At 37.7% G+C, this 27,039-nt stretch overlaps 1 protein-coding gene across 5 annotated transcripts in view; it reads right to left on the bottom strand.

Annotated features, from left to right (window-relative positions):
• Positions 1–27,039, bottom strand: part of SPIRE1 (spire type actin nucleation factor 1) — a 242,050-nt gene that overhangs the window by 80,603 nt on the left and 134,408 nt on the right. For all 5 annotated transcript variants that reach the window (XR_009222388.1, XM_058556762.1, XM_058556764.1 and 2 more), the window contains 2 exons: positions 9,554–9,631; positions 4,139–4,303 (listed from right to left, as the gene is read on the bottom strand). Coding sequence is in view for 4 of the 5 variants with exons in the window: in XM_058556762.1 (XP_058412745.1) it covers positions 4,139–4,303; positions 9,554–9,631 (243 nt within the window). In the remaining variant the exon portion in view is untranslated. The remainder of the gene's footprint in view (positions 1–4,138; positions 4,304–9,553; positions 9,632–27,039) is intronic.

Below are 27,039 nucleotides of genomic sequence, written 5' to 3'. Positions count from 1 at the left end.
GCGGAGAGAGCATTTGACAAGATATAGCATCCATTTATGATAAAAACTCTGAATAAAATGATTAAGAAGGAAAGTGCCTCAACATAATAAAGGCTATACATGACAAACCCACAGCCAATATCATACTCAATGGAGGAAAACTGAAAGCTATCCTTCTAAGAACAGGAACTAGACAAGGATGCCCACTTTTGCCACTCTTATTTAACATAGTATTGGAAGTCCTAGCCAGAGCAATCAGGCAAGAAAAAGAAATAAAAGAGATCCAAATTGGAAAGGAAGAAGTGAAACTGTCACTATTTGCAGATGACATGATTTTATATAGATAGAGAAAAGCCTAAAGAATCCACCAAAAAACTTTTTAGAAATAAATGAATATGGTAAAGTTGTAGGATAAAAAAATCAACACACAAAAATCAGTTGCATTTCTATACACCAACAATGAAGTAGCAGAAAGAGAAATTAAGAATACAATCCCATTTACAATTGCAACAAAAAGAATAAAATACCTAGGAACAAATTTAACCAAAGAGGTGAAATATCTGTACACTGAAAACTATAAAACATTGTTGAAAGTAACTGAAGATGACACAAAGAAATGGAAAGATATTCCATGCTCTTGAATTGGAAGAATTAACATAGTTAAAATGTCCATACTTCTTAAAGCAATCTACAGATTCAATGCAATGCTTATCAAAGTTCCAACAATTTTTTACAGAAATAGAACAAAGAATCATAAAATTTAATGGAACAAGAAAAGACCCCAAATAGCCAAAAGAATCCTGAGAAAAATGAACAAAGCTGGAGGCATCACACTCCCTGATTTCAAAATATGCTACAAAAGTATAGTAATAAAAATAGCATAGTACTGGCACAAAAAAACACACACGGATCAATGGAACAGAATCAAGAGCCCAGAAATAAACCCAGACATCTATGGACAGCTAATTTTTGACAAGGGAGCCAAGAACATAAAACGGAGAAAGGAAAGTCTCTTCAATAAATGGTGCTGGGAAAATTGGACAGCCCCATGCAAAGGAATGAAAGTAGTCCATTATCTTACACCGTACACAAAAATTAACTTAAAATGGATTAAAGACTTGAACGTAAGACCTGAAACCATAAAACTTCTAGGAAAAAACATAGGCAGTACACTCTTTGACATCGGTCTTAGCAGCATATTTTCAAGTACCATGTCTGACCAGGCAAGGGAAACAATAGAAAAAAATAAACAAATGGGACTACATCAAACTAAAAAGCTCTGCACAGCAAAGGAAACCATCAACAAAACGAAAAGACAACCTAACAATTGTGAGAAGACATTTGCAAACCATACATCTGATAAGGAGATAATATCCAAAATATATAAAGAACTCATACATCTCAACAACAAAAAAACTAACAACCCAATTAAAAAATGGGCAAAAGATCTGAACAGACATTTCTCCAAAGAAGATATACAATTGGCCATCAGGCACATGAAAAGGTGTTCAACATCACTAATTATTAGGGAAATGCAAATCAAAACTACAATGAGATATCACCTTACGACCATCAGAATGGCTACAATTAACAAGACAGGAAACAAAAGTGCTGGAGAGGACGTGGAGAAAAGAGAATTCTCATACACTGCCGGTGGGAGTGCAAACTGGTGCAGCCACTATGGAAAATAGTATGGAGATTCCTCAAAAAGTTAAGAATAGAACCACCATAGGATCCAGTATTCCACTGCTGGGTATTTATCCAAAGAACATGGAAACACAAATGCATAAAGACGGGCCGGCCCCGTGGCTTGGCGGTTAAGTGTGCGCGCTCTGCTGCTGGCGGCCCGGGTTCGGATCCCGGGCGCGCACCGACGCACCGCTTCTCTGGTCATGCTGAGGCTGCGTCCCACATACAGCAACTGGAAGGATGTGCAGCTATGACATACAACTATCTACTGGTGCTTTGGGGGAAAAAATAAATAAATAAAATTATAAAAAAAAAAAATGCATAAAGATATATGCACCCCTATGTTCATTGTAGCATCATTCATAACAGCCAAGACTTGGAAGCAACCTAGGTGCCCACAAGGGACAAATGGATGAAGAAGATGTGGTATACATACACAATGGAATACTATACAGCCAAAAAAAAGGATGAAATCTTGCCGTTTGCAACAACATGGATGAACCTTGAGGGTATTATGCTAAGCAAAATAAGTTAGAGGGAGAAAGTCAAATACCATATGATCTCACTCATAAATAGAAGATAAAAACAACAACAAACGAACACATAGAGACTGAGATTGGATTGGTGGCTACCAGAGAGGAAGGGGGTAGAGAAGCGGGCGAACTCTAGGCACATGTGTGTGGTGATGGATGGTAATTAGCCTTTAGGTGGTGAACCTGATGTAATCTACACAGAAATTGAAATATAATGATGTAGACCTGAAATTTATATAATGTTATAAACCAGTGTTACCTCAATTAAAAAAAAAAAGAGCCAAAGAGGAAAAGCCAATATTGTCTAGGATACATACGCATGTGGAAATCTCCAATGAAAACAAAGGAATGTCAGAAGTTTGAGATTCACAGAGGAATTGTAATGTTCTACTCTGAAGCTGGGTGATGAGAATACGGGTATTTGTTTTACTATTATTATTTAAACTATACATTTATATTATCTATTTATTATATTAGACATAAATATTATACATTTATATTATCTGTACCTTTCTTTGTACAATATATTTCTCAATAAAAACCCTGCCACAGGGCCGGCCACGTGGCTTGGCAGTTAAGTGCGCGCGCTCCGCTGCTGGTGGCCCGGGTTCAGATTCCAGGCGCGCACTGACACACCGCTTCTCCAGCCATGCTGAGGCCGCGTCCCACATACAGCAACTAGAAGGATGTGCAACTATGACATACAACTATCTACTGGGGCTTTGGGAAAAAAAAGGAGGAGGATTGGCAATAGATGTTAGCTCAGAGCTGGTCTTCCTCAGCAAAAAGAGGAGGATTAGCATGGATGTTAGTTCAGGGCTGATCTTCCTCACAAAAAAAAAAAAAAGAAAAGAAAAGAAAAAAACCCTGCCACACATCAAAAAAACAAACAAAAACATTTTTCTAATGAGGGGACATTTTAGCAACGACCTAAAAGGTGAAGAGGTAAGTTATGTAGATGTGTGGGAAAAGAGAGCTCCAGGGAGAGGGAAGAGCAAAGGTTGAGCTACAGGGACATGTGAGGCATTTTGAAGACAGCGGCAGAGATCAGGGTGGCTGAGGGGAGAAATCAATCAGGAAGCGTGGCAGAAGATGAGGTCTGAATGCAAAACTGGACCAGACTTTGTGGGCTTCACAGGCCAAGATAAGGATGTGGAGTTTATTCTGAGCGTGAGGGAGAGCAGTGGAAGGTCCTGAGCAGGGCAATGACATCATTCCATTTTTACTTTAAGAGGTTTACTCTGGCTGTTTTTGGGAAAACAGACTGAAAAAGGACGAGAGTACAAGCAGGAAGACCACTTAGAGGTGACTGTAACAGTCTGAATGAGAGATGACAGTGGCCTGGAATAGACGGTATCTGAAGTGGTGGTGCTGAGTAGTCAGACTCAGGACATATTTCAAATGTAAAGCTATCAGGATTCCACTTTTAAGAACCTAACTCAAGGATTTCACTGTAGCTATTCAAAAAGATTTATATACAAGGATACACAAAATAGGCTGCTTAGAACTGGATACAAGTTGATTAATTTAACAAACTCTGGTAGAGCCATAAGCTGGAAAAGATGTAGTCATTTAGAAATGATGATGTTGAATAAACAATGGCATGGGAAAATGTTCATAATGTGTCATGTGAAAATAACTGGTTACAAAACGAAGTATTCAATATTAACCCATTTTGTCCAAATAAAATATATAGAAAAAAGACTGAAGGTTAAACACCATCATGTTTGCAAAATTTCTCTCTGGGTTGTGAAATTACACATTTGTAACTTGTCTTCTTTGAGCTTACTGTATTTTCCAAATTTTCTACAATGACCACATGTTACTTTTATAAGAAATAATTTTTAAAATATAATATTGAGAAGAATATTTTCAACATATAAAATTACTGAAAATAACCATTTGAGTCCACTAATAAAGTTTTCTTTGTTACCTACCATCACTTTTCGCAAAGTGTATCTTTTGGATCGAATGTCATCCATCAGCATCTCATAAGGGGTAAGCTGATATTCAATGGGCAAAGGGTTGTACTGCCGCTCTTGGACCTTCTTAAGTTTTACTCCATTCCGCAAATCCCTCATCACCTGTACCCAAAATCGAGCCTGAAAGAACCAAGGATGGGGAGACATCAATGAATAAATCATTTCCTCTGAATAGCTACAGTCATACAGAAAAAATGAAGAGCCTTGATTACAAAACACTGAGTAAACCAAACAAAAATGATTTTAAAAATTAGATTTTAGGATACTAAAAAGTGGGTAGCAAGTCAGTAGAGAATCCACAAACTCTAACTGCTGAGACAGCTGGGTATAAATCCTAACTCCCCCACTGTGGTAGGCTGCATTAATGGTTTCAGTTCTTCATGCCTCTTTGTGTCTACACCCTGTTATGTGGCTCTGCTCACTAAGAGGAGGAGTATATTTCCCACACCTTGCCTTTGGGTTTGGCTATATGATCTGCTTGGCCACTGGAATAGTGGTAGATATGATATGACCACAGGCTTCAAAAGCAAATGCACAATAGGTTTGTCACTCGTGCTTCTATTATCACCTTGAAAACATCATGCCTTAGTTGGCATGATTACCCAGAAGAAAGATGAGGCACACATAGAGTGGAGCTACCACACTGATGTTCAGACTCACGAGCTAAATAAATGTTATTGCTTTATGCCACTGTGACTTTGTAGTGTTTAGTTACACAGCATTATTTTGATCATAGCTAACTGACACAACCTCTACTAGCCATGTGACATCCAGCAAGTTGCTTCACCTTTCTGAACTCTGGCTTCCTCATTAATAAAAGAAAATGGTACTTTATAACTTGTTGAGAAGATCAGAGCTGATGTATAGTGCTCTATACATAGAAAGTGCTCAAAAATACGAATTTTCATGTTATTACTATCTTTGCACAAGTTATTTATTTATTTTAAAGATTTTATTTATTTATTTATGTTCCCCCCAAAGCCCCAGTAGATAGTTGTGTGTCATAGCTGCACATCCTTCTAGTTGCTGTATGTGGGACTCGGCCTCAGCATGGCGGGAGAAGTGGTGCGTCGGTGCGCGCCTGGGATCCGAACCCGGGCCGCCAGCAGCGGAGTGCGCGCACTTAACCGCTAAGCCACGGGGCCAGCCCAACACAAATTATTTAATATCAGTTTTCTTATCTACAAATAACAGCAAGTTGCCTTGTCTGCCCTTCAAGAGAATGAGATATATATGAAGTACTTATAATAATATAAACACATTAAACATGTATATTATTATTATACTTCAACCCTTTTGTTTTCCTGCCTATAAGCTAAGGTGTCATAATCTCTACTTCAGTGAAAAGTAAATCAATAAGATATTTAACTGAAATAATGTAGTTTGTTAAAATTAATGTGGCTCAAATAGCTACTTAAATATATTTATTAAAAATCAAGTAATGTATTTCATAAGAATTGTCTACATAAAATAACTAATTAAATTTCTCAAAAATGTCCTCAAAAACGATTTGTGATTTTTAAAAAATATAAACCATTTCTTATTCCAAAAAGGATCTGAGGTACTTAATACTGTGATATATCCGTTAGAAATCTTCTAAAATATTTATATTTTAAACAGATTCTTAGATTCTGCCACTAAAGATACTCTAATACAATATCCATAAAATATTTAGATTTCTTTCTTGGGAATGCTCTTGTCCCAACTTCTCTACTTCTCTTACTCATTCCTTTAAGATCTAGTTCAAATATCATCTCATCTTTTAAAATACTGTCTCTTCTCTTGACCTCTTCAGACTTTAAGGAAACTTGACATATGAAACTTTGAATTCTCAAAACAGATAAATTAGGGAATGATTACTCACATTAGAGGCTTTTGCTATAATTCATGAAAGGATTCAAATAGATTTTTTTATGTAGCCAGTTCTTCACATATTATTGTTTGGCAAAAATTTTACATATGACTTTTCAGAAGTTAAAGTCACAGTTACTATATAAAATAATGTACAACTGTCGCTGTATGTCTTCCCAGAGACTTTATCATTTACCCCTTATTCCACTAGGGAGATTCTGAGATGTTTATACTCTGCCATTAAAGATATTCTAATTCTCCCTCATTCTTTCATTTCATTCTAATCTTTCTAGGTAATTCATTTTAATTGTCTTATGAGAAAGAAGCTGGTGATCTAGGCAAATGTCATTCCCTTTGGAGTTAGTGCATCTCTTGTCAGTGATCAGACTAGATTTTAAACAAGGTTGCCTTAAGGCAATAAATTAAATTTTTAGTTCAAGCTTATATTAGCTATTTGCTAACTTCTGAACACCTGGAGTTATTTATTTGGCTTCAATGTCTAGGCAAACAAATTAAAAAATTTATTAGCTAAGATAAAATACACCTAGGACAACACTACCAGAGTATTCTCCTATGCAAAGGAAACTTGATAATCAACATTATTCTAAAATGACAAATACAACTAGTTTATACAACAATATAGGCTACTTGTTTTTTTTTTTTTTTTTTTTTTTTTGTGAGGAGATCAGCCCTGAGCTAACATCCGCCAATCCTCCTCTTTTTTTTTTTGCTGAGGAAGACGGCCCTGGGCTAACATCGGTGCCCATCTTCCTCCACTTCATATGGGACGCCGCCACAGCATGGCCTACCAAGCAGTACTTCGGTGCGCGCCCGGGATCCGAACCAGCGAACCCCGGGCCGCCGCAGCGGAGCGCGCGCACTTAACTGCTTGCGCCACCGGGCCGGCCCCAGGCTACTTGTTTTTTAACCTTACTCTTAAATGTTCCAGATTAATATCATTCCAAATATCTCAGTAAACATATCATCAGTAAATTAAGAATAATGCAAACAGGAAACACCCAAATGACCATCAACACGAGAATGGATAAACAAATTGTGGTAAGTCCATAAAATGGAATACTACTCAGCAATAAAAAGAATAAACTATTGATACAGGCAACAAGATGGACAAAATCTCAAGAATTATGCTGAATGAAAGAAGCCAAGCAAAAAACAGTACATGATATTTGCTTACATTTATATACAATTCTAAAAAATGCAAACTAATCTATAGTGACAGAGAGCAGATCACTAGTTGCCTGGAAACTAGGGAGGAGGCAGGCAGGAAGTGGGATTACAAAAGGGCATGAGGAGACTTTGGGGGGATGGATAGGCTCATTATTTTGATTGTGGTGATGGTTTCACGGGATGTAAGTGTGTGTGTGTATATGTCAAACTTATCAAATTATACTTTTTAAATATGTGCAGCTTATTGTATGTTGAGTACACCTTAATAAAGCTGTTAGAAAAGAATAAGGCAAACAATTAAAATCTAATATGGTCAAAAGCAACTCGTTCATGTCCCCCAAATCTGCATCTTTTTCTATTCCCTCATTTAATGATGTCATTATTTATCCAGTATCCTTAACCCGAAAAGTCAGAATCCTAAAATGTGCCTTCCCAATGACACCTGGACATACCTCAGTCTAACTTCATGAAATTCACTGTCCTGTCCCCAAGGCCATCATCCTGCCTGACTCTAAGTCATATATGAGGGCAAGGATTCTTTGTGTCACTAGGATCTAGTACCATGTTGGAAAAACAGTAGATATTCAAAGTGTGTTGTATGAATGCACTGCAATCATCTGTTCTATGAGGGCAAAGACTCCGTATTATTAATTCTGCATCCCCGGGGCCCTAATCCAGTAACTATTCATTGGATAAATGAATGTATTACACTATATTTTCACACCTTATCCTGAAACAGAGCTTAAACTTTGACTTACAAAAGTATACTAAAGTATTAATATAATTAGAAAGGTCAATATTTAAAATGCCAAAATTCCCAGAGACAATGGAGTGGGTCTAATAAAATCATAGTTTTAACAAATAGGGAATAGGGGCCAGCCTGGTGGCATAGTGGTTAAGTTTGCGCACTCCACTTCAGCAGCCCGGGGTTCACAGGTTCGGATCCCAGGTGCAGACATATGCACCGCTTATCAAGCCATGCTGTGGCAGGCATCCCATATACAAAATAGAGGAAGATTGGCATGGATGTTAGCCCAGGGCCAATCTTCCTCAACAAAAAGAGAAGGATTGGCAACAGATGTTAGCTCAGGGCTAATCTTCCTCACCAAAAAAAAAAAAAAAAAAGGGAATAGATATTTCCTCAAATTTAAGACTAGGCATTCAAATTCAAACAATATCGAGAGGAAGTCAAGATGGTGGCGTAGGCAGACTCTGAAGTCACCTCCTCCCACGGACACAGGCAATTTACAACTACTTGTTGAAAAATTACCCCTGAGACAGAACTGCAAACTGGATAAGAGGAACTCCGGCAACAATGGACAATCCTAACTGAGTTAGAAGAGGCAGAAACTCCCTTCCGGAGAGGAAAAACGCCACCTTCACCAGCCGCAGCGCCTCACGGCTGCCTGGGAACAGCCCAAAGGTACACAGCCCTCACTGGAGGCGGGGCCGTGAGCCGGGGAGCGCCCCCGCTGTGGGCATTTTGTGGACCCAGCACAATAGAGATGAGTGGCATAATATCTGACTTTGCCTGCTACTAAAACATTGGGGAGTAACCCCAGAAAAGCTGGTTCACAAAGACATTAAAATCGGCTCTTAAAGGGCCTAGGTGCAAACTCACCCATTTCAGAAAGCAACCTAAAATCACGAGAAAGAAAGGTGCACAGTGCTTTGGTGAAAAGAGACTCACCTAATAGGCTCTGAGTGCATCTCGGTGACAGGTGAGACCTCCCCAGGGACTGGGACATTGGCGGCGGCCATTGTTGTGGCCTGGTGTGGGCGTGCTGACACAGATGCCATTGGAGTTCTCCCTGGGGCCTGCTAGCCCAGGGTCTGCCCCACCCGACAGAGCACCGATTTAATCCAGCTCAGCCAGGGCAGGCAGCCCACCCTAGAGACTGGCCCCACCCAACAACAAGCCCTCAGGCAACTTGTGGGCCTGCATAGATTGGTGACTGGATTCTCTGCAGCCTGGCAACTGAGCCGACTTCAGTGGGGCAGGGCGAACACATAGAGACAGAGATTGGATTGGTGGTTACCAGAGGGGAAGGGGGGAGGGAGGAGGGAGAAAGGGATAATTCCGCACATGTGTGTGGTGATGGGTTGTAATTAGTATTTGGGTGGTGAACATGATGTAATCTCTGCAGAAATAGAAGTATAATGATGTACACCTGAAATTTATACAATGTTATAAACCAATGTTACTGCAATTAAAAAAAAAATTCAAACAATATCAATTCATACTGCAGTCCTTAATAACCAGCATTTTAAAAAACATTATACTATTTCTTCAACACTAAACAGAACAGAGAGAATATCCAGCTATCTTACCCAGTCAGCGTTTTTCAGGTCCTCTAGGTCTGTGTTAGATTCATCGCTCTTTTCCATTTCTTGAATCTTCTTAAGATTCTACCAATTAAAATACAAAAAAATTTAGGCATAAAATTTCATTAAGCTACCTTCTCAAATTAAAATTTGTAACAGATACCTTCAGATAAAATATATGCAGAAGAGTTATTGAAGCAGATAGTACAGAATCTACTCCTCTGTAAGTTTCACTCAATGGTAAATGGAAATAGATATAGTCCTACAGAGGTATGGACCGAGATTGCTCATTCTAATTTCCTTTTAGGTCTTGTGGTTAAACCTTCAGTCACAATATCAATTCACATCTTCTAAGCTGTACTGACATTTCCTTCTCCCTCAACTCCCATATTCAATCCATCATTAAATCTCATAGATATTACTTCCTCCATATATTTTACTTAAGCCCTCTTCTTTTTATCTCAACTGCAAATCCCTTAATCCAAACACCATCTTATTTTGCCTAGACTTCTCAAGTGGTCTTGCCCTGGACACTCTCCTCTCCCCACCCCCATGCCCGGTCTCTTTCATTGCCTACTTTTGCTCTTCTTTCAGCTATCAGGCTCAACAGAATCACCAATTCCTTAGGAAAGCCTTCTTTTCCTCCTTGATTAAGCCAAATCTTCCTGTCATACAATTTTATAGCACCATAAGCCTTTCCTCTACAACTCTTATCAACACTATAATTTTACATTTGTTTGTGGCTTCCCGCTAGAATTCATGAGGCAGAATTCTATTCTCAGAAGCTAATATAAGCATTGGCACTTTTTGATGCTCAATATATATTTGTCAAATAATTTAATGAATAAATTTCAATATACAAAATGCTTTTTATTTATTTTTAATTTGATACATGTATATATTGCAAAACGACTGCCACAATAAGGTTAGTTACCACTTCTATCACCTCACATGATTACTTTTTTTTTGTAGTAAGAACTTTTAAGATCTACTCTCAGCAACTTTCAAGTATATAATACAGAATTTTTAATATAGTCAACATGTTGTACATTAGATCCCCAGAACTTATTCATCTTATAACTGCAAGTTTGTACCCGTTTAAACTGCATTAATTCAACATTTGCAATTTTAAGAAAATCTTGATAGGTAAAACATATACTCACATATTAACTACAAATATGTGTTATCCCATTCCTACTCACAACAATTCAACCCTAATATATTTTACATTTTGCTGAGCCTACTTGCCTGATTGTATCTGGAGTGAGTTTAAATGCACTGTATATTACCAGAGGGGAAGGGGGGAGGGAGGAGGGCGAAAGGTATGTGGTGTGGGGTTGTAATTAGTATTTGGGTGGTGAACATGATGTAATCTATGCAGAAATAGAAGTATAATGATGTACACCTGAAACTTATACAATGTTATAAACCAACGTTACTGCAATAAACAAAAAATTTAAAAAAAAAATGCCTTTGAGAAACCAAAAAATAAAAAAATAAATAAATGCATTGTATAAAACCTAGCTTATTTTATATGAAAATAATGAATACTTAATATGAAACATTTCTAAACCATTTATTTTTAGCTTCTCAACATTTCAGGTTAATCATGTGCAAAATGAGAATAACACCACCTGCTTTTTTGTACTTAATAATGTGTAGAAGTATTAATACACAAAGAATAAAATTACTCTGAACTTGAAGAAAACGAAGTATAAATAATGCGTTATTTCTTCTCTCCCTAGGAAAGAAACTAGGGGGAAAAAGTATTTCTGATTGTTTCAGAATATGTTTCCATAATTATTTCTAAAAGAAAAGTCAGGTTTCCTGCTTGAGACTATGTAATAAGACACTTGCCACTCTTGAGTCATGGCCTTGTCTAAGTTACCCCCTCTGGGCCTCCTGCTCTCCACCTTTAAAAGGAAGATACCACCATCTACCTCACAATGTTGTGAGTATTTAAAATATAATCAGTTAAACATAGCAGAACCTTGCATTTACAGCCTCTGGGGAAAAGCAACTCCAAAAAGATGCATATCTGAATTCTCCTCTGTACTGCCCCAGTCCCATTCCCTAGTCCTCACCCAGAGCCTTGCTCTTTTCCAATGGTCTTGGTTGCTACTCTTGGCTGTACTAGGGTGCTGGGGCAATAACAAGGGCAGCTAAAAAGTGCTAAGCCTTTAGGCCACTATCATTTAACCCCAACCACAACTCACGTTACAGGGGAAACTGAGGCTCACAAAACCTAACTGACATGCCTGGGGTTCCCCCAAAGACTAGTGAGGAAGCAGGAGGGAGGCAGGTGGAAAAGACGCTAGGGTCTCAGACATGGGGTAAGATGTGTGGAAGGGATACCCGACAATGAGAAGAGTGGTTCTGTTGGGAATGTAAGCGTCCCGATGCTGCCCCCAATGGCTTAGATAATCCTCAGAAAACAGCTGGATAAAGTTCTACTTTATTTTTGCTAAAATGAGTATCTATGAATTGATATTACAGGAAAAAGAATAGAATTTACGACCTGTAACAAGGCTTTGCAGATAATGGGTACTTAATATCTGGTGCGACATTATGTCAAAATCTGAGTAATAATCATTATTACTAAACTAGGACTCTCAGTTTTCTATCTTTAAAGATGTACCAGATATACTGGTATATACAATATTTCTGATATTCGAAATCCCTAATTGTTTTGCTAAGGGTTATTAGTTATCTTTTTAAAAATCTCTGATGATTTAAAGCAATAGTTTTCAACATAAGTCCACAATCTTCATGAAGTATCAAAAATCAGAATTGAGCAGGGAGGAGCCCAAAAAGGAGAGGCACACGTTTATTTTGTTCCTCTAGACTGTAACCCAGGCTCCATCCCAAAAAGAATCAAAGAACATATTATTCCACTGACTAGAAAAGTCTTCCTTCTAGTTTTTTACAATTAAAATGGTGGAAGAAAAGAGATTAGGAGGTAAACTGCCTCTGGGCACCCTGGGACCCTATCAGGCTATGACGTCTACCAGCAGCAGCACTCTCCCCTGCCCCCACTCCAAAAGGAGAACTGAGAATAAGTACCTCATCTCCTACTATTTCTTCCCACTCCAGCCTTAGGGCATTTGCACTGACTGTTCCTTCTTAGAATGCTTTACCCCAGATATCCACATAGCTAATTCCCACACATCCTTCTCATTCTTGCTCAAATGTCACCTTCTCAATGGGGCCTACCTTGACCATCCTATATAAATTCCAAGCCCCATGCCCTGCTACAAGCAATTCCCTTAGTCTATGTCTTTTTCCAAAGCTCATCCTGCCTTCTAACAGCCCGTATGATTTACTTAATATGTTTACTGTTTGCCTCTCCCTGCTAGATTGTAAGCTTCATGAGCAAGTAATTTTGGAGTATTTGTTCACTGACGGGCTCCTTAAATCTCTACAACAGTGCCTTCCACTTAGTAAATATCTGTTGAAGAATTAAATACTTTCAACCAAGAATGTTCAAACACTTAAATCTCTTCAATAGCTCTTATCAAGTCAACTTTAATAAGAGGAAGCCTAATCAAAAGGAAAATCATTCACAGGAAAATCTGTATTTTCTTGTCTTAAATTCAGAATACCCTAGAAAGGTGGGAAAGAGAAATCCTATCTGTGCCACAAAGAAACATGTGTCCTCCAGTTCAGAGATATAAATACAAGCTCACATTACATTTAAGTGTCTCATTCAGTCAACAGATGATAAAATAAATAATACTAAATAAAGCAAATCAGTAAATAAAAGAGAAAAAAAATACGTGCCTAATACCATACAGAAGAAATGAAGTAATAATGGTACCAAAGAGGTCAACAAGATTCAGTAAGCTTCAAAATAAATTAGTTTGAAAACTTAAGCCTAAGAAAATCAAGTATGTATACATGGACCAACAGTCTAACAACACACCTTTCCTTATCCATAATCAAGAGTGCAGTATGTGGCTGTTCCACCCCTTTTGAACTAAGTTCTTTCTGTCATAGTTCCCCCATCACCTAAAGACTGATCCCACAGCAAGCACTATATTGTTTACCCAATGACTGATAAACCAAAAGATAATGAAAAAAGCTGAAAACACGATGGAGAAACTTATCTTTACAAGGCTATATTGTTTTTTAAAATTTCCAATGGTCTCTCGGTCCTTTTAGGATCAAATCAAGAGAAGGCCAGACAAACAGTATAGATACAGTAGGAGATGGGAGGTCTTTGGCAAGATGAAAATATTTATCTTTTTTTCTTAATTCCTAACTGCTACTACCACAAAGTGATTACAGTAGCTCTCTGAACTGTTCTTTCTGTTTCAGTTTCTTCCTCATTTGGTTTATCCTCTCAATTCCCTATGATGGATTCCCAGGGTCTCTGCTGTGGCCCTCAAACTGCGGTATCTGTTTTTCTGGGGACTTGTATATGCCAGGAGGCATTTACAACGACAGATAAACAACATTTTCCTGGAGTTAATGTTACTCAAAGATAACGTAATGGATGCTGTGGTAAGCTGCCCAGGTCCACACCCCATCCCCCTCCCCCACTTTCAGGAATGAAGTATCCTTCCATTGGCTGCTGGAAGTGGTGTCTGCTCACAGCCTAATCCCTCCCCAGGAGCTATGCTCAGTGCTCAGCAAGGGAGCTGCTTTGCCAAGGTTACACCCCTCTCTGGGGTAGCCCACATCCAATCACTGGTCCATGTGGAAGTATACAGGTCAGGCCTCCTTGCCTCAACTTGGGACATCTCTAAAGGGCCATCCAGCTTCTGGGCTCCCTGTGGGATCAGCTGAGGCCTGTTTCACCTGCATCACAGTTCAACTTTTCCCTCACCCCCTTACAGGTGTTCCCAAGAGCAATCCCCAATAAACCTCCCTAATTCAAATTTTACCCCTCAGAATCTATTTCCTAGAGGAACTCAATCTACACATGGAACATTTAAAAAATATTATAACAGATGCAGACATATCAAATGAAATTTACATGAATTTTAAAGGTAAAATTCACTATTTCAAGGGGCCAGCCCGGTGGCGCAAGCGGTTAAGTGCGCGCGCTCCGCTGCGGCGGCCCGGGGTTCGCTGGTTCGGATCCCGGGCGCACACCGACGCACTGCTTGGTAAGCCATGCTGTGGCGGCGTCCCATATAAAATGGAGGAAGATGGGCACCGATGTTAGCCCAGGGCCGTCTTCCTCAGCGGAAAAAAAAAAAAAGAGGAAGATTGGCGGATGTTAGCTCAGGGCCGATCTCCTCACAAAAAAAAAAAAAAAAAAAATTCACTATTTCAAAGACATTTTAACTTGCACTGAACTATATATATAGTTAACAGTTAACAGAAAAGACTTTCTGCTGGAGTTACTGAACTAAAATATCTATATATATATCTATATATATATATATACACATACGCATACACATATATATATCCCTCAGTAGGCATCCATTATTGTTCTCTAGAAACCCATTCCCTCCCTTCCTTTAATAAAGATCCTTCTTTCTGTTGGGGAACGCATCTTCTACAGCTTGAGTAGGGCTGATCCTATGCTCACTGTCTACTCACAAGGGTGAGGATACCACCTCGACCAGCCAAGGCAGCCCATCTCCCCAGCCACAGTGACTGGTTCCCGAGTGGGTACATGACTCTCTATCTTCCTCCAAGACGTTTTTGCCCAAGTTAACAGAAAAGACTTTCTGATGGAGTTACTGAACTGAAAGAATGTGAGATTTGGGCTGCAGACTGTCATCCTACCTGCCTTTTCGTAAGAGCCTGTCCTGGGGATGGAGAGAGAGAAAGTCAACCCTGTAATCAGCTGTGCCTAGAGCTAGCTGTACCCTTAGACTTCCCAATGATGTGACCCAATAATCTCTCCCCTACTCCATCCATGCTAATTTGAGTGGATTTCTGTCACTTGCAACAGAAAGAGTTATAAGTTAATATGTCCCTTTAGTCCAGAAATATGAGTTCATGCTTCTCTATCTTAGGGGTACTCTGGTGAAACAGTATGAGAAGCATATGGCCTCTTTCCCATTCAACCTTAATTTATACTATTCTCCCACTCATCCCTGACTAAATGTAGTCAGGATGGTCTCACTGTTATGCCTTTATGCATCTCTACCTTTATTTGTGCTGTGATAAAATCCCTAATTCCCTGCTACTAAGAAAAACTATCTATTCTTTATATATTGAAGATAATTTAAATGAATAGTCCAAGAATTAAATGTTTCTTTATTTTTCTGAACAGTAACACAAATTGTAGCTCAGATACTTCTAGCGTGTGTGTGTGACTTTGGACAAGTTATTTAACTGCTCTAATTCTCAGCTTGATTTTCTCATCTGTAAAATGCAGATACAGTCATGAATGCGTCGGATATGGTCTGAAAAATGCTTAATTAGGTGATTTCGTCGTGGTGCGAACATCCGAGTGTACTTACACAAACCTAGATGGTATAGCCTACTACACACCTAGGCTATGTGGTACTAATCTTTTGGGACCACTGTTGTATACGTAGTCTGTCATTGACTGAAACAATGTTATGTGGTGCATGACTGTAAAAATAAATACCTTTGGGATTCTGTTAATATTACATAAAATAATATAGAAGAAATATAACATTCAGCCTGGCTCATATTAAACATTTAGTAGGTATTAGTTATTATAAGCCAATGAGTATCTATGAGGATTTTATTGTGAATACTTTTACTCCATCACAAAAACATTTTATTCTTTTACCAAATGAGACCTCTCTCTAGCCTCTTCATGAAATAAAAATCCTCACTCACCAAAAAATCAATATAAAATTGAGAATCTATAAATACTATAATTGAATAAGCTTGAATAAATAAGCAACTAGAAATCTCAAGTTTTCTCGTTAGCAACAAAAACAACTGAGTTATCTGAAAGTAAGTTACAGATTTTTCTACTTTTAGAGACAAGTTTCTGTCAATTATATTCTAGCTTCTGAATAATTTTTTTTTGCTTGCACAAATGTAATAACAGATGCCAACCTGTGCTTGGAATATGGTGAGAAAGTTCTAATTGAGAGCACCCACATGGCAATTAACTTTCCCCATTTCTGACATAACCATTCTCAAGCTAGCAATTAGAACTGCTCCATGCCAATATTTTCAGTTCCTGGCATCTTAAAAAATAAATAAATAAAATCTACTCTGTAAATCACAAGTATATCAAATGCTCAGAGAATAATTTTAATTTATTTGTGTAGGTTCAACATCAGCTCACATATAAATGCCTCTTTTTAGATTAAACCACCCTCACTCACAAATATATTCATATATTAAAATAATATTTTGGGGCTGGCCCGGTGGCATAGTGGTTGGGTTCATGCGCTCTACTTCGACGGCCTGGGGTTCACAGGTTCAGATCCTGGGCGTGGACCTGCGCACTGCTTATCAGGCCATGCTGTAGCAGGCATCCCACATATAAAGTAGAGGAAGATGGACACAGATGTTGGCCCAGGGCCAATCTTCCTCAGCAAAAAGAGGTGGATTGGCAACAGATGTTAGCTCAGGGCTAATCTTCCTCACCAAGATAAATAAATAAATAAATAAATAATAATAATATTTTAGTAACAGCATTTTAATGATCACCATTTTCCTCCATATTGTTAACCATTTAAAACAATTTATCAGGGGCTCGCCCCGTGGCTTAGCGGTTAAGTTCGCATGCTCCGCTGCTGGCGGCCTGGGTTCGGATCCTGGGCGCGCACCAATGCACCGCTTCTCCGGCCATGCTGAGGCCGCGTCCCACATACAGCAACTAGAAGGCTGTGCAACTATGACATACAACTATCTACTGGGGCTGTGGAGGAAAAAAATAAATAAATAAAAATTAAAAAAAAAAATGAAACCATTTATCATTTAATGGTATTCCTCTATGTAATGGGTACGTGTTTTCAGTTAGAAACTTTTAAAGTGTAAAAAGGAATAAGTTTCAATAATTCCTTGAACAAACCTTTACTCAGTTAAAATATGCTAATATATTTTCAAAGATATTACTTACATAGAGACTATTAAATACATTTCATGAGTGACAAAGTCACTAATACAAATATTGCCTATAATAAATAGAACACGTATATCAGGCACACAGATTAAAAGCCATGATGTCCTTTCTAATTCAGATATTTTTACCACAGAAAAGGAGGAAAAAGGATTTCATCATCATATTTACCAGTCCCAAATTAATATTTTGGAAATTACAGTACAAAAAATCCCCCAGGGAGTTACAGCAGTTCTTTTGATAATTGGAAGTGTCCCATGAATATTAAAGAGTTTATGGATAATTACTGAAGAATATAATTTATATTTTCATCAAGCTTTATGGCACTTTCTTAAAGATGTAACATGCTCCTTCACCCTGAGGGGTGGGATAGGGAGAAGGTAACTACAACAAATATGAGAGAAAGTCAGAGCATTTTACTTAATGAAAAATGTAAAATGTTAAGATACCAAACTACAAATTGATATTCTGTAAAGCTTAATTTGAATATATATGGTTCACTACAGAAATTAGAAAAAGTATAGATGAAGTCATCAAAATGAAGGAAATTCATTTCTAGATTCTAGGAAAGGAATATCATTCCTCCACTTTTCCAATACTTTTGTTAACACACACCCCTCCGCCCCCCAGAGGCTGAGTGTTTAATGGCTGTCTCTGCCCCAAGTAGTTGGACTTATAGTATCTCCCTAAAGACATCTACCCTTTCAGTTTTTATACTCATCAACTCTTTACACCTATAGAAATGCAGCGATGATTATTAGAAAACGATCACTAAAATATCAGAGACAATATTTACAAATTATATCAAAAAAAGCTATTTTCCTAATAAATAAATACAAATCAACAAGAAAAGACCAATAGTCTATTACAAAAATGGACAAAGGATATGAATAGGTGATTGACAAAAACAAATGGCTCTTAAGCATATGAAAAAGTATCCAATCTCATTCATTATAAGGAAAATGTAAACTAAAACTATGAGATACAAATTTTCACTTATCACTTAGAAAACACATTGTGAAGATGTAGGAAAATAGACACTCTCACACATTTCTAAAAGAGCATCAATTAGTAAGCCTCCATGGAGGACAATTTCATAATATTTTATGAAAATTATAAATGCACATTTCCTTTGACCCAGCTATTCTACTTTTAGGAATCTGTCCTACATATATATATATCACACCCATGAAAAACAGGTTAAAATCTATCCACTGCAGCATTGTTTGCAACAGCAAAATACTGAAAGTGACTTAATAGCATAGGGTGGCTGACTGGATAAAAAAACAAGACCCATATATATGCTGCATACAAGAGACACACTTCAGACCTAAAGACACTCACAAACTGAAAGTGAAGGGACGGAAAAAGATACTCCACGCAAATGGCAATGAAAAGAAAGCTGGGGTAGCAGTACTCATATCAGACAAAATAGACTTTAAAACAAAAACGGTAAAAAGAGACAAAGAAGGGCATTACATAATGATCAAGGGAACAATCCAACAAGAGGATATAACACTTGTAAATATCTACACACCCAATGTAGGTGCACCTAAATATATAAAGCAATTATTAACAGACATAAAAACAGAAATAGACAGTAACACAATAATAGTAGGGAACTTTAACACTCCACTTACACCAACGGATAGATCATCCAAACAGAAGATCAATAAGGAAACATTGGCCTTAAACAACACACTAGAACAGATGGACCTAGTAGATATATACAGAGCATTCCATCCAAAAACCGAAAAATACACGTTCTTTTCAAATGCACATGGAACATTCTCCAGGATTGATCACATATTAGGCCACAAAACAAGTCTCCATAAATTTAAGAAGACTGAAATAATACCAAGCATCTTTTCTGACCACAACGGTATGAAACTAGAAATCAACTATAGGAAGAAAATAAGAAAAGCCACAAATACGTGGAGAATAAACAAAATGCTACTGAACAACGACTGGGTTAATGAAGAAATCAAAGAAGAAATCAAAAAATACCTGGAGACAAATGAAAATGAAAATACGACATGCCAGAATTTATGGGATACAGCAAAAGCGGTTCTAAGAGGGAAGTTTATAGCGATACAGGCCTATCTCAACAAACAAGAAAAATCTCAAATAAACAATCTAACAATGCACCTAAAGGAACTGGAAAAAGAAGAACAAACAAAGCCCAAAATCAGTAGAAGAAGGGAAATAATAAAAATCAGAGCAGAAATAAATGAAATAGAGACCAAAAAAACAATAGAAAGAATTAATAAAACCAAGAGCTGGTTCTTTGAAAAGATCAACAAAATTGACAAACCTTTAGCTAGACTCACCAAGAAAAAAAGAGAGAAGGCACAAATAAGTAAAATCAGAAATGAAAGAGGAGAGGTTACAACAGACACCTCAGAAATACAAAAGATTATAAGAGAATACTATGAAAAGCTATATGCCAACCAATTAGAGCATCTGGAAGAAATGGATAAATTCTTAGAATCATACAACCTTCCAAAACTGGACCAAGAAGAAGTAGAGAATTTGAATAGACCAATCACCAGTAAGGAGATCGAAACAGTAATCACAAACCTCCCCAAAAATAAAAGTCCAGGACCAGACGGCTTCCCTGGTGAATTCTACCAAACATTCAAAGAAGACTTAATACCTATCCTTCTCAGACTCTTCCAAAAAATTGAGGAGGGGGGGAAGCTTCCTAACTCATTCTACGAAGCTGACATTACCCTGATACCAAAACCAGACAAGGACAACACAAAAAAAAAGAAAATTACAGGCCAATATCACTGATGACATCAACGCAAAAATCCTCAACAAAATACTAGCAAATCGCATACAACAATACGTTAAAAAGATTATACACCATGATCAAGTGGGATTTATTCCAGGGATGCAGGGATGGTTTAACATTCGCAAATCAATCAACGTAATACACAACATTAATAAAATGAAGAATAAAAATCACATGATCATCTCAATAGATGCAGAGAAAGCATTTGACAAGATACAGCATCCATTTATGATAAAAACTCTGAATAAAATGGGTATAGAAGGAAAGTACCTCAACATAATAAAGACCTTATATGAGAAACCCACAGCTAATATCATCCTCAATGGTGAAAAACTGAAAGCTATCCCTCTAAGAACAGGAACCAGACAAGGATGCCCACTGTCACCACTCCTATTTAACATAGTACTGGAAGTCCTAGCCAGAGCAATCAGGCAAGAGAAAGAAATAAAAGGGATCCAAATTGGAAAGGAAGAAGTGAAACTGTCACTATTTGCAGATGACATGATTTTATATAGATAGAGAAAAGCCTAAAGAATCCACCAAAAAACTTTTTAGAAGTAATAAACGAATATGGTAAAGTTGCAGGATACAAAATCAACATACAAAAATCAGTTGCATTTCTGTACGCTAACAACGAAGTAGCAGAAAGAGAAATTAAGAATACCATCCCATTTACAATTGCAACAAAAAGAATAAAATACCTAGGAATAAACTTAACTAAAGAGGTGAAAGATCTGTACACTGAAAACTATAAAACATTGCTGAAAGAAATTGAAGAAGACACAAAGAAATGGAAAGATATTCCATGCTCTTGGATTGGAAGAATTAACATAGTTAAGATGTCCATACTTCCTTAAGCAATCTATAGATTCAATGCAATCCCTATCAAAGTTCCAACAACATTTTTCACAGAAATAGAACAAAGAATCCTAAAATTTATATGGAACAACAAAAGACCCCGAATAGCTAAAGGAATCCTGAGAAAAAAGAACAAAGCTGCAGGTATCACACTCCCCGATTTCAAAATATACTACAAAGCTATAGTAACCAAAACAGCATGGTACTGGCACAAAAACAGACACACAGATTAATGGAATAGAATCGAAAGCCCAGAAATAAACCCACACATCTATGGACAGCTAATCTTTGACAAAGGAGCCAAGAACATACAATGGGGAAAAGAAAGTCTCTTCAACAAATGGTGTTGGGAAAACTGGATAGCCATATGCAAAAAAATGAAAGTAGACCCTTACCTTACACCATACACAAAAATTAACTCAAAATGGATTAAAGACTTGAATGTAAGACCTGAAACTGTGAAACTTCTAGAAGAAAACCTAGGCAGTACGCTCTTCGACATCGGTCTTAGCAACATCTTTTCAAACACCACGTCTGACCGGGCAAGAGAAACAATAGGAAAAATAAACAAATGGGACTACATCAAACTAAAAAGCTTCTGCACAGCAAAGGAAACCATCAACAAAACGAAAAGACAACCTAACAATTGGGAGAAGATATTTGCAAACCATACTTCTGATAAGGGCTTAATCTCCAAAATATATAAAGAACTCATGCATCTCAACAACAAAAAAACTACCAACCCAATTAAAAAATGGGCAAAAGACCTGAACAGACATTTCTCCAAAGAAGATATACAGATGGCCAACAGACACATGAAAAGATGTTCAAAATCACTATCTATCAGGGAAATGCAAATCAAAACTACAATGAGATATCACCTCATGCCTGTCAGAATGGCTATAATTAACAAGACAGGAAACAACATGTGTTGGAGAGGATGTGGAGAGAAGGGAACTCTCATACGCTGCTGGTGGGAGTGCAAAGTGGTGCAGACACTATGGAAAACAGTATGGAGATTCCTCAAAAAATCAAGGATAGAACTACCATATGATCCAGCTATTCCACTGCTGGGTATTTATCCAAAGAGCTTGAAAACACCAATTTGTAAAGGTACATGCACCCCTGTGTCCATTGCAGCGTTATTCACAATAGCCAGGACTTGGAAGCAACCTAAGTGCCCATCAAGGGACGAATGGATAAAGAAGATGTGGTATATATACACAATGGAATACTACTCAGCCAAAAGAAATGATGAAATCCAGCCATTTGTGACAACATGGATGGACATTGAGGGTATAATGCAAAGTGAAATAAGTCAGAGGGAGAAGGTCAAATACCGTATGATTTCCTTCATTAAGTAGTAGATAATAACAACAATAAACAAACACATAGGGACAGAGATTGAACTGGTGGTTACCAGAGGGGAAGGGGGGAGGGAGGAGGGTGAAAGGGATAATTCGGTACATGTGTGTGGTGATGGGCTGTAATTAGTATTTTGGTGGTGAACATGATGTAATCTATGCAGAAATAGAAGTACAATGATGTACACCTGAAATTTTTACAATGTTATAAACCAATGTTACTGCAATAAACAAAAAATTAAAAAAAAAAAAGAAAGTGACTTAATAGTTGTCAATAGAGGTCTGATTAAATCAATTATAGTATATCCCATGACAGAATATTATGAAGATATAAGAGATGTAAACACTATGTACTGATATGAAATATCTTCAAGATATACTACTAAATGGAAAAAAGTAAGGTTCAGAACAGCATAAAAAAGGAAGTAAAAAATATCGATATGTTTTTGTTAGTTATATATAAACTATCCCTGTAAGGACAAAGATGAAATTAACGATATTTGTTGCCTGTAGGGGAGGGACTATGTGGCTAGGAGACAGAAGTGGAAGGATAACACTGTACTGTAATACTCATGTATTCCTGGAGTTTGAACTATGTGAATTTTTTTATTTGTTAAAATAAAGTTAGAGAGAAAAAGTTACAGGTAGAAGAGTTCTGACATGATCTTTTAGGTACAAGATTCTTCTGAAACATTTTAATAGGGAGAATCAGACAAAAGCAAATATACCTGGGGCAGAGAGGGTAATTTAATTATTGATGATGAGGTGAGTGCTCTGCACATTTACTAACATTCACAAAATAATAAATCAAACAGAAAAAAGACAGACATTGACAAGGACCCCGAAAAGTTACAAATGATGGATGACATAATTAAAATGAACAAATGACAACCTCACAAATAGACATCTGGGTGGTATATTCTTTCAAAAAATAATATGTTCAGCACTTGGAGGAATATAAATCCACTTTAGCTCTAGGGAGAAATTTCCAGCTAACTTAAATGCCACAGTTTTATTATTGGAGGTGTTAGTAGCAGGCATGAAGAGACGGATAGGCAGGGAGTATGAAAAAGCTGATTAAAATACACTTCACTATGACAAAAAAAATTTCGTAACAGCCTAATCAACTCCCAAAACATTGTTTTTCCCCTGAGAAACAGAAGATACTTTATATATACACATATAATATTCCAATTTAAGTAAAATATTTTAGTAATAGTCTTATTTAAGATAAATTGAGTTCAAAGATTTCATCACAAAATTATGATTCTTGTATAGGAATAACCAAAATAATATATGTAAATCATTTAATAAAGTGTCACAGTAGTGGCTGTGATTATATAGTGTAAAATATACACACATAATCTTTTGAAAATTCATAATGAGCCATGCTTACTTCCAATCATTTTCTTACCCCATAATTTCAATGTTTGGTCAAATATTAGCAGCTAAAGATGAGCTGGCTCTAATCTGGGTATCTAAAAACCATCCTCCTATTATAGGATTTTATTAAACTTAGGATAAGATTTAACCATTCAGAAGAATTTGACTGAGGAAGTTTAAAATAAAGTCACAGGTAAGTGAGAATCATTTAAACATTTATAAAAGCAAGACATTGGCATAATGCTACTTTTAAACAGTGGCAGCTATTTGTATTGGTAGAGGAAACAAAACGTTTCATTCCCCAGGTTAGGTGCTCTTCTTAGGTGCTTCCATGGCACCCTGCATTCACTCGCCACAGCCCTCATCACACTGCTGGAATGGCTGCTCCTAGACTGTCATTTGACTTGAGTATCTTGTTCACCACTGTATCCAATGAAAATGGAAATAATAATAGCACTTAATGCATGCTTTGTTGTGAGAACTACATAAATTAACGCATGTAAAAGTCTTAGAACAGTATCTAGTACAGAGTAAGTATGGAATAAATATTAGCTATTATTAATTGTAGTAGTACTTGTCATGTACAGACACATTAAATAACTGTTGCATGAATGAATGAACTTTGCCAATTGATCCTAGTTCTTTTAAATCTAGTGCTTCTTCACTCACCAGCATTTGCAATAGCTAAATACGGCCTTTACGTTCTCAAAAGTCTTCACCAATATCTCCCAGTTCCTTCACTGTTTCTCCCATATTGAGGTTTATGGACACCTCCTTCACATTCTGGCCTCCTATCTCAAGATCTATTTTTGTTGTTTGTCACTATTTCTGAAACATTAAAAAGTAGCTCCAATCCCAATTCTTTCTATCACCATGGGCAGCTAATTTATATAGTTTGTTAAACTGTGCTTCAGTTTTCCTATCTATAAAAAGAGGTGGGAGGCAAAGGGTAATACTACTTAATTAAGAGTAATATCATGAAGATTAAAGTGCTCACATAAGCAATGAGTAATAAATACTCAGGGATTATAAACATTTAAGCAAAAGTAACATAAATTGTCTGAGCTCTGAGCTGCTGCTGAGGGTTTTAGATCTTTTCTTTCCACAGTACATAGATTTCCTTAGAATAGAAATCTTTTAAAAATTAATTAAAATTAAATTAAAAATTAATAAAAATCAAGTAGCATTCAATCTCAACCCCATATTCCTTAGGTTCCCACTTTGGACAGCAGAATAAATGTCAGGGGATAGCTATAGGGAACTTAAGGCTGATTCTGCTCTGCTCTATTTCTTCTTAAATGTTAATATGTTAAACTCTTAGGAAAATCCAACTCTAGAATCCAACTCTATAAACAGAATTATTAAGTTAAAATAACTCCATCTCATTGATGAAGGGCCCTAGTGTTGCCCCAAGCTGAGGAAGCAGCAAGGGAAACATACCTAAAAAGATTACAAGAGATACTGTTCTAGGTCCCTAATTCCATGACAGGGTTGGCAATAAAACTCCTTACCCTTAAGAAGTTCACAGTCTAGTGAGGAGATGTATGAAAATGATAATTACAATACAATGTGACAAGTGATAGAAGCCAAAGCAGAATGCTCTATGAATGAACATAGAGAATAAAGAAATTAACTTTAATCAGAAAAAGCATTTCAGAATAGTGGACATTTGAGTTAGGTCTTAAGACTAAGTAGGCATTTTCTAAGTGAGAGAAGAGAGGAAAAGGATATTTTAGAGAGGTGCAGAGGTCCTAGGTGATCGGGGACTGAAGGAGAGGTGGCAGAACACACATACATAGTAGGGAACAGTGAAAAAAGAGCCCAGAGAGGTCAATTTGGGGCTTGACTGTAAACGGTTCCCTACGTCATGGTAGGGGTCTAAACTTTCCACCTACAAGTGTGAAAGAGTCGACAACATCTTTACATAGGGGCGTAACACCAGAGGATAGACTGCATGTGAAAAGGTAAATAACATTAGAAGGCTCTGCCACAGCCCAGGCAACAGATGCCGGACCACTGCATGAGGAAGGCATGGGCACTGAGAACATGAGGAGGCTCTGCATTCCGGAGACAAGTCAAGAGTGTCCGGGCAACAAAATTCAAGATAGGTGGTAAGAAATCAAATCTATAATACCTGAACCACGCATTCTCTAATTCATTAGAGAAATAACTGGCTGTCTAAGGTCAATATTTAAGGTCAATATTTTGGTGGCCCGTATGGGGATCCAGAGAAGACCCCTGAGGACTCCAAGGCTGGTGAGCAAACAGGTGCAGTACCCACAAAACAGCCCCTAAAGCTCGCTGCTTTTCTTGCTGACCTTGGAGTTTGAGGGTAAGTCTTTCACCTGGATCCGAGGTTCTGCCCTCTTTGAGTTTGAGGCTCTCCAGGCTTATGTGAGATCTGTTTTATTTTCTTTTTTGTTTTATGAGGAAGATCAGCCCTGAGCTAACATCCATACTAATCCTCCTCTTTTTTGCTGAGGAAGACCAGCTCTGAGCTAACATCTATTGCCAATCCTCCTCCTTTTTTCCCCCAAAGCCCAGTAGATACTTGTATGTCATAGTTGCACATTCTTCTAGTTGCTGTATGTGGGACGCCGCCTCAGCATGGCTGGAGAAGTGGTGCGCCGGTGCACGCCCGGGATCCGAACCCAGGCCGCCAGTAGCGGAGCGTGCGCACTTAACCACTAAGCCAGGGAGCCGGCCCCTGAGATCTGTTTTAAGGTTTCATCCTTTTCTGGTTAAGGTCTTGTTTGTCTGTGAGTACTCGGGCGGCATTTTGGCCTGACTTTTTGAATCAGGCTGTTTCTTGGAACTCTACTAGCCTTCAGTTCAATTCCTTTTGGAATCGGACTGTTTCTACTGAAACTGTGCTAGCCTTCGGTCCAACTTTCGGACTGTTTCCTTAGAACTGTGCCAGTCCAGCCTTTGACCTGACTCCCTTGAGAGCAGACTGTCCCTTGGAACTGCATTGATCAACCTTCAGTCTGATTCCATTTGGAACTGGACTGCTGCTTGGAACTGCGTTGATTCAACTTTTGGTCTACCTTAATGAAATCAGACTGTTCTATTGGAA

This window comes from Diceros bicornis, chromosome 16 (genome assembly GCF_020826845.1).
Source record: "Diceros bicornis minor isolate mBicDic1 chromosome 16, mDicBic1.mat.cur, whole genome shotgun sequence".
Lineage (NCBI taxonomy): Eukaryota > Metazoa > Chordata > Mammalia > Perissodactyla > Rhinocerotidae > Diceros > Diceros bicornis.
The sequence above is the reverse complement of the archived record's forward strand: the minus strand, read 5'-3'. Positions and strand labels throughout refer to the sequence as shown.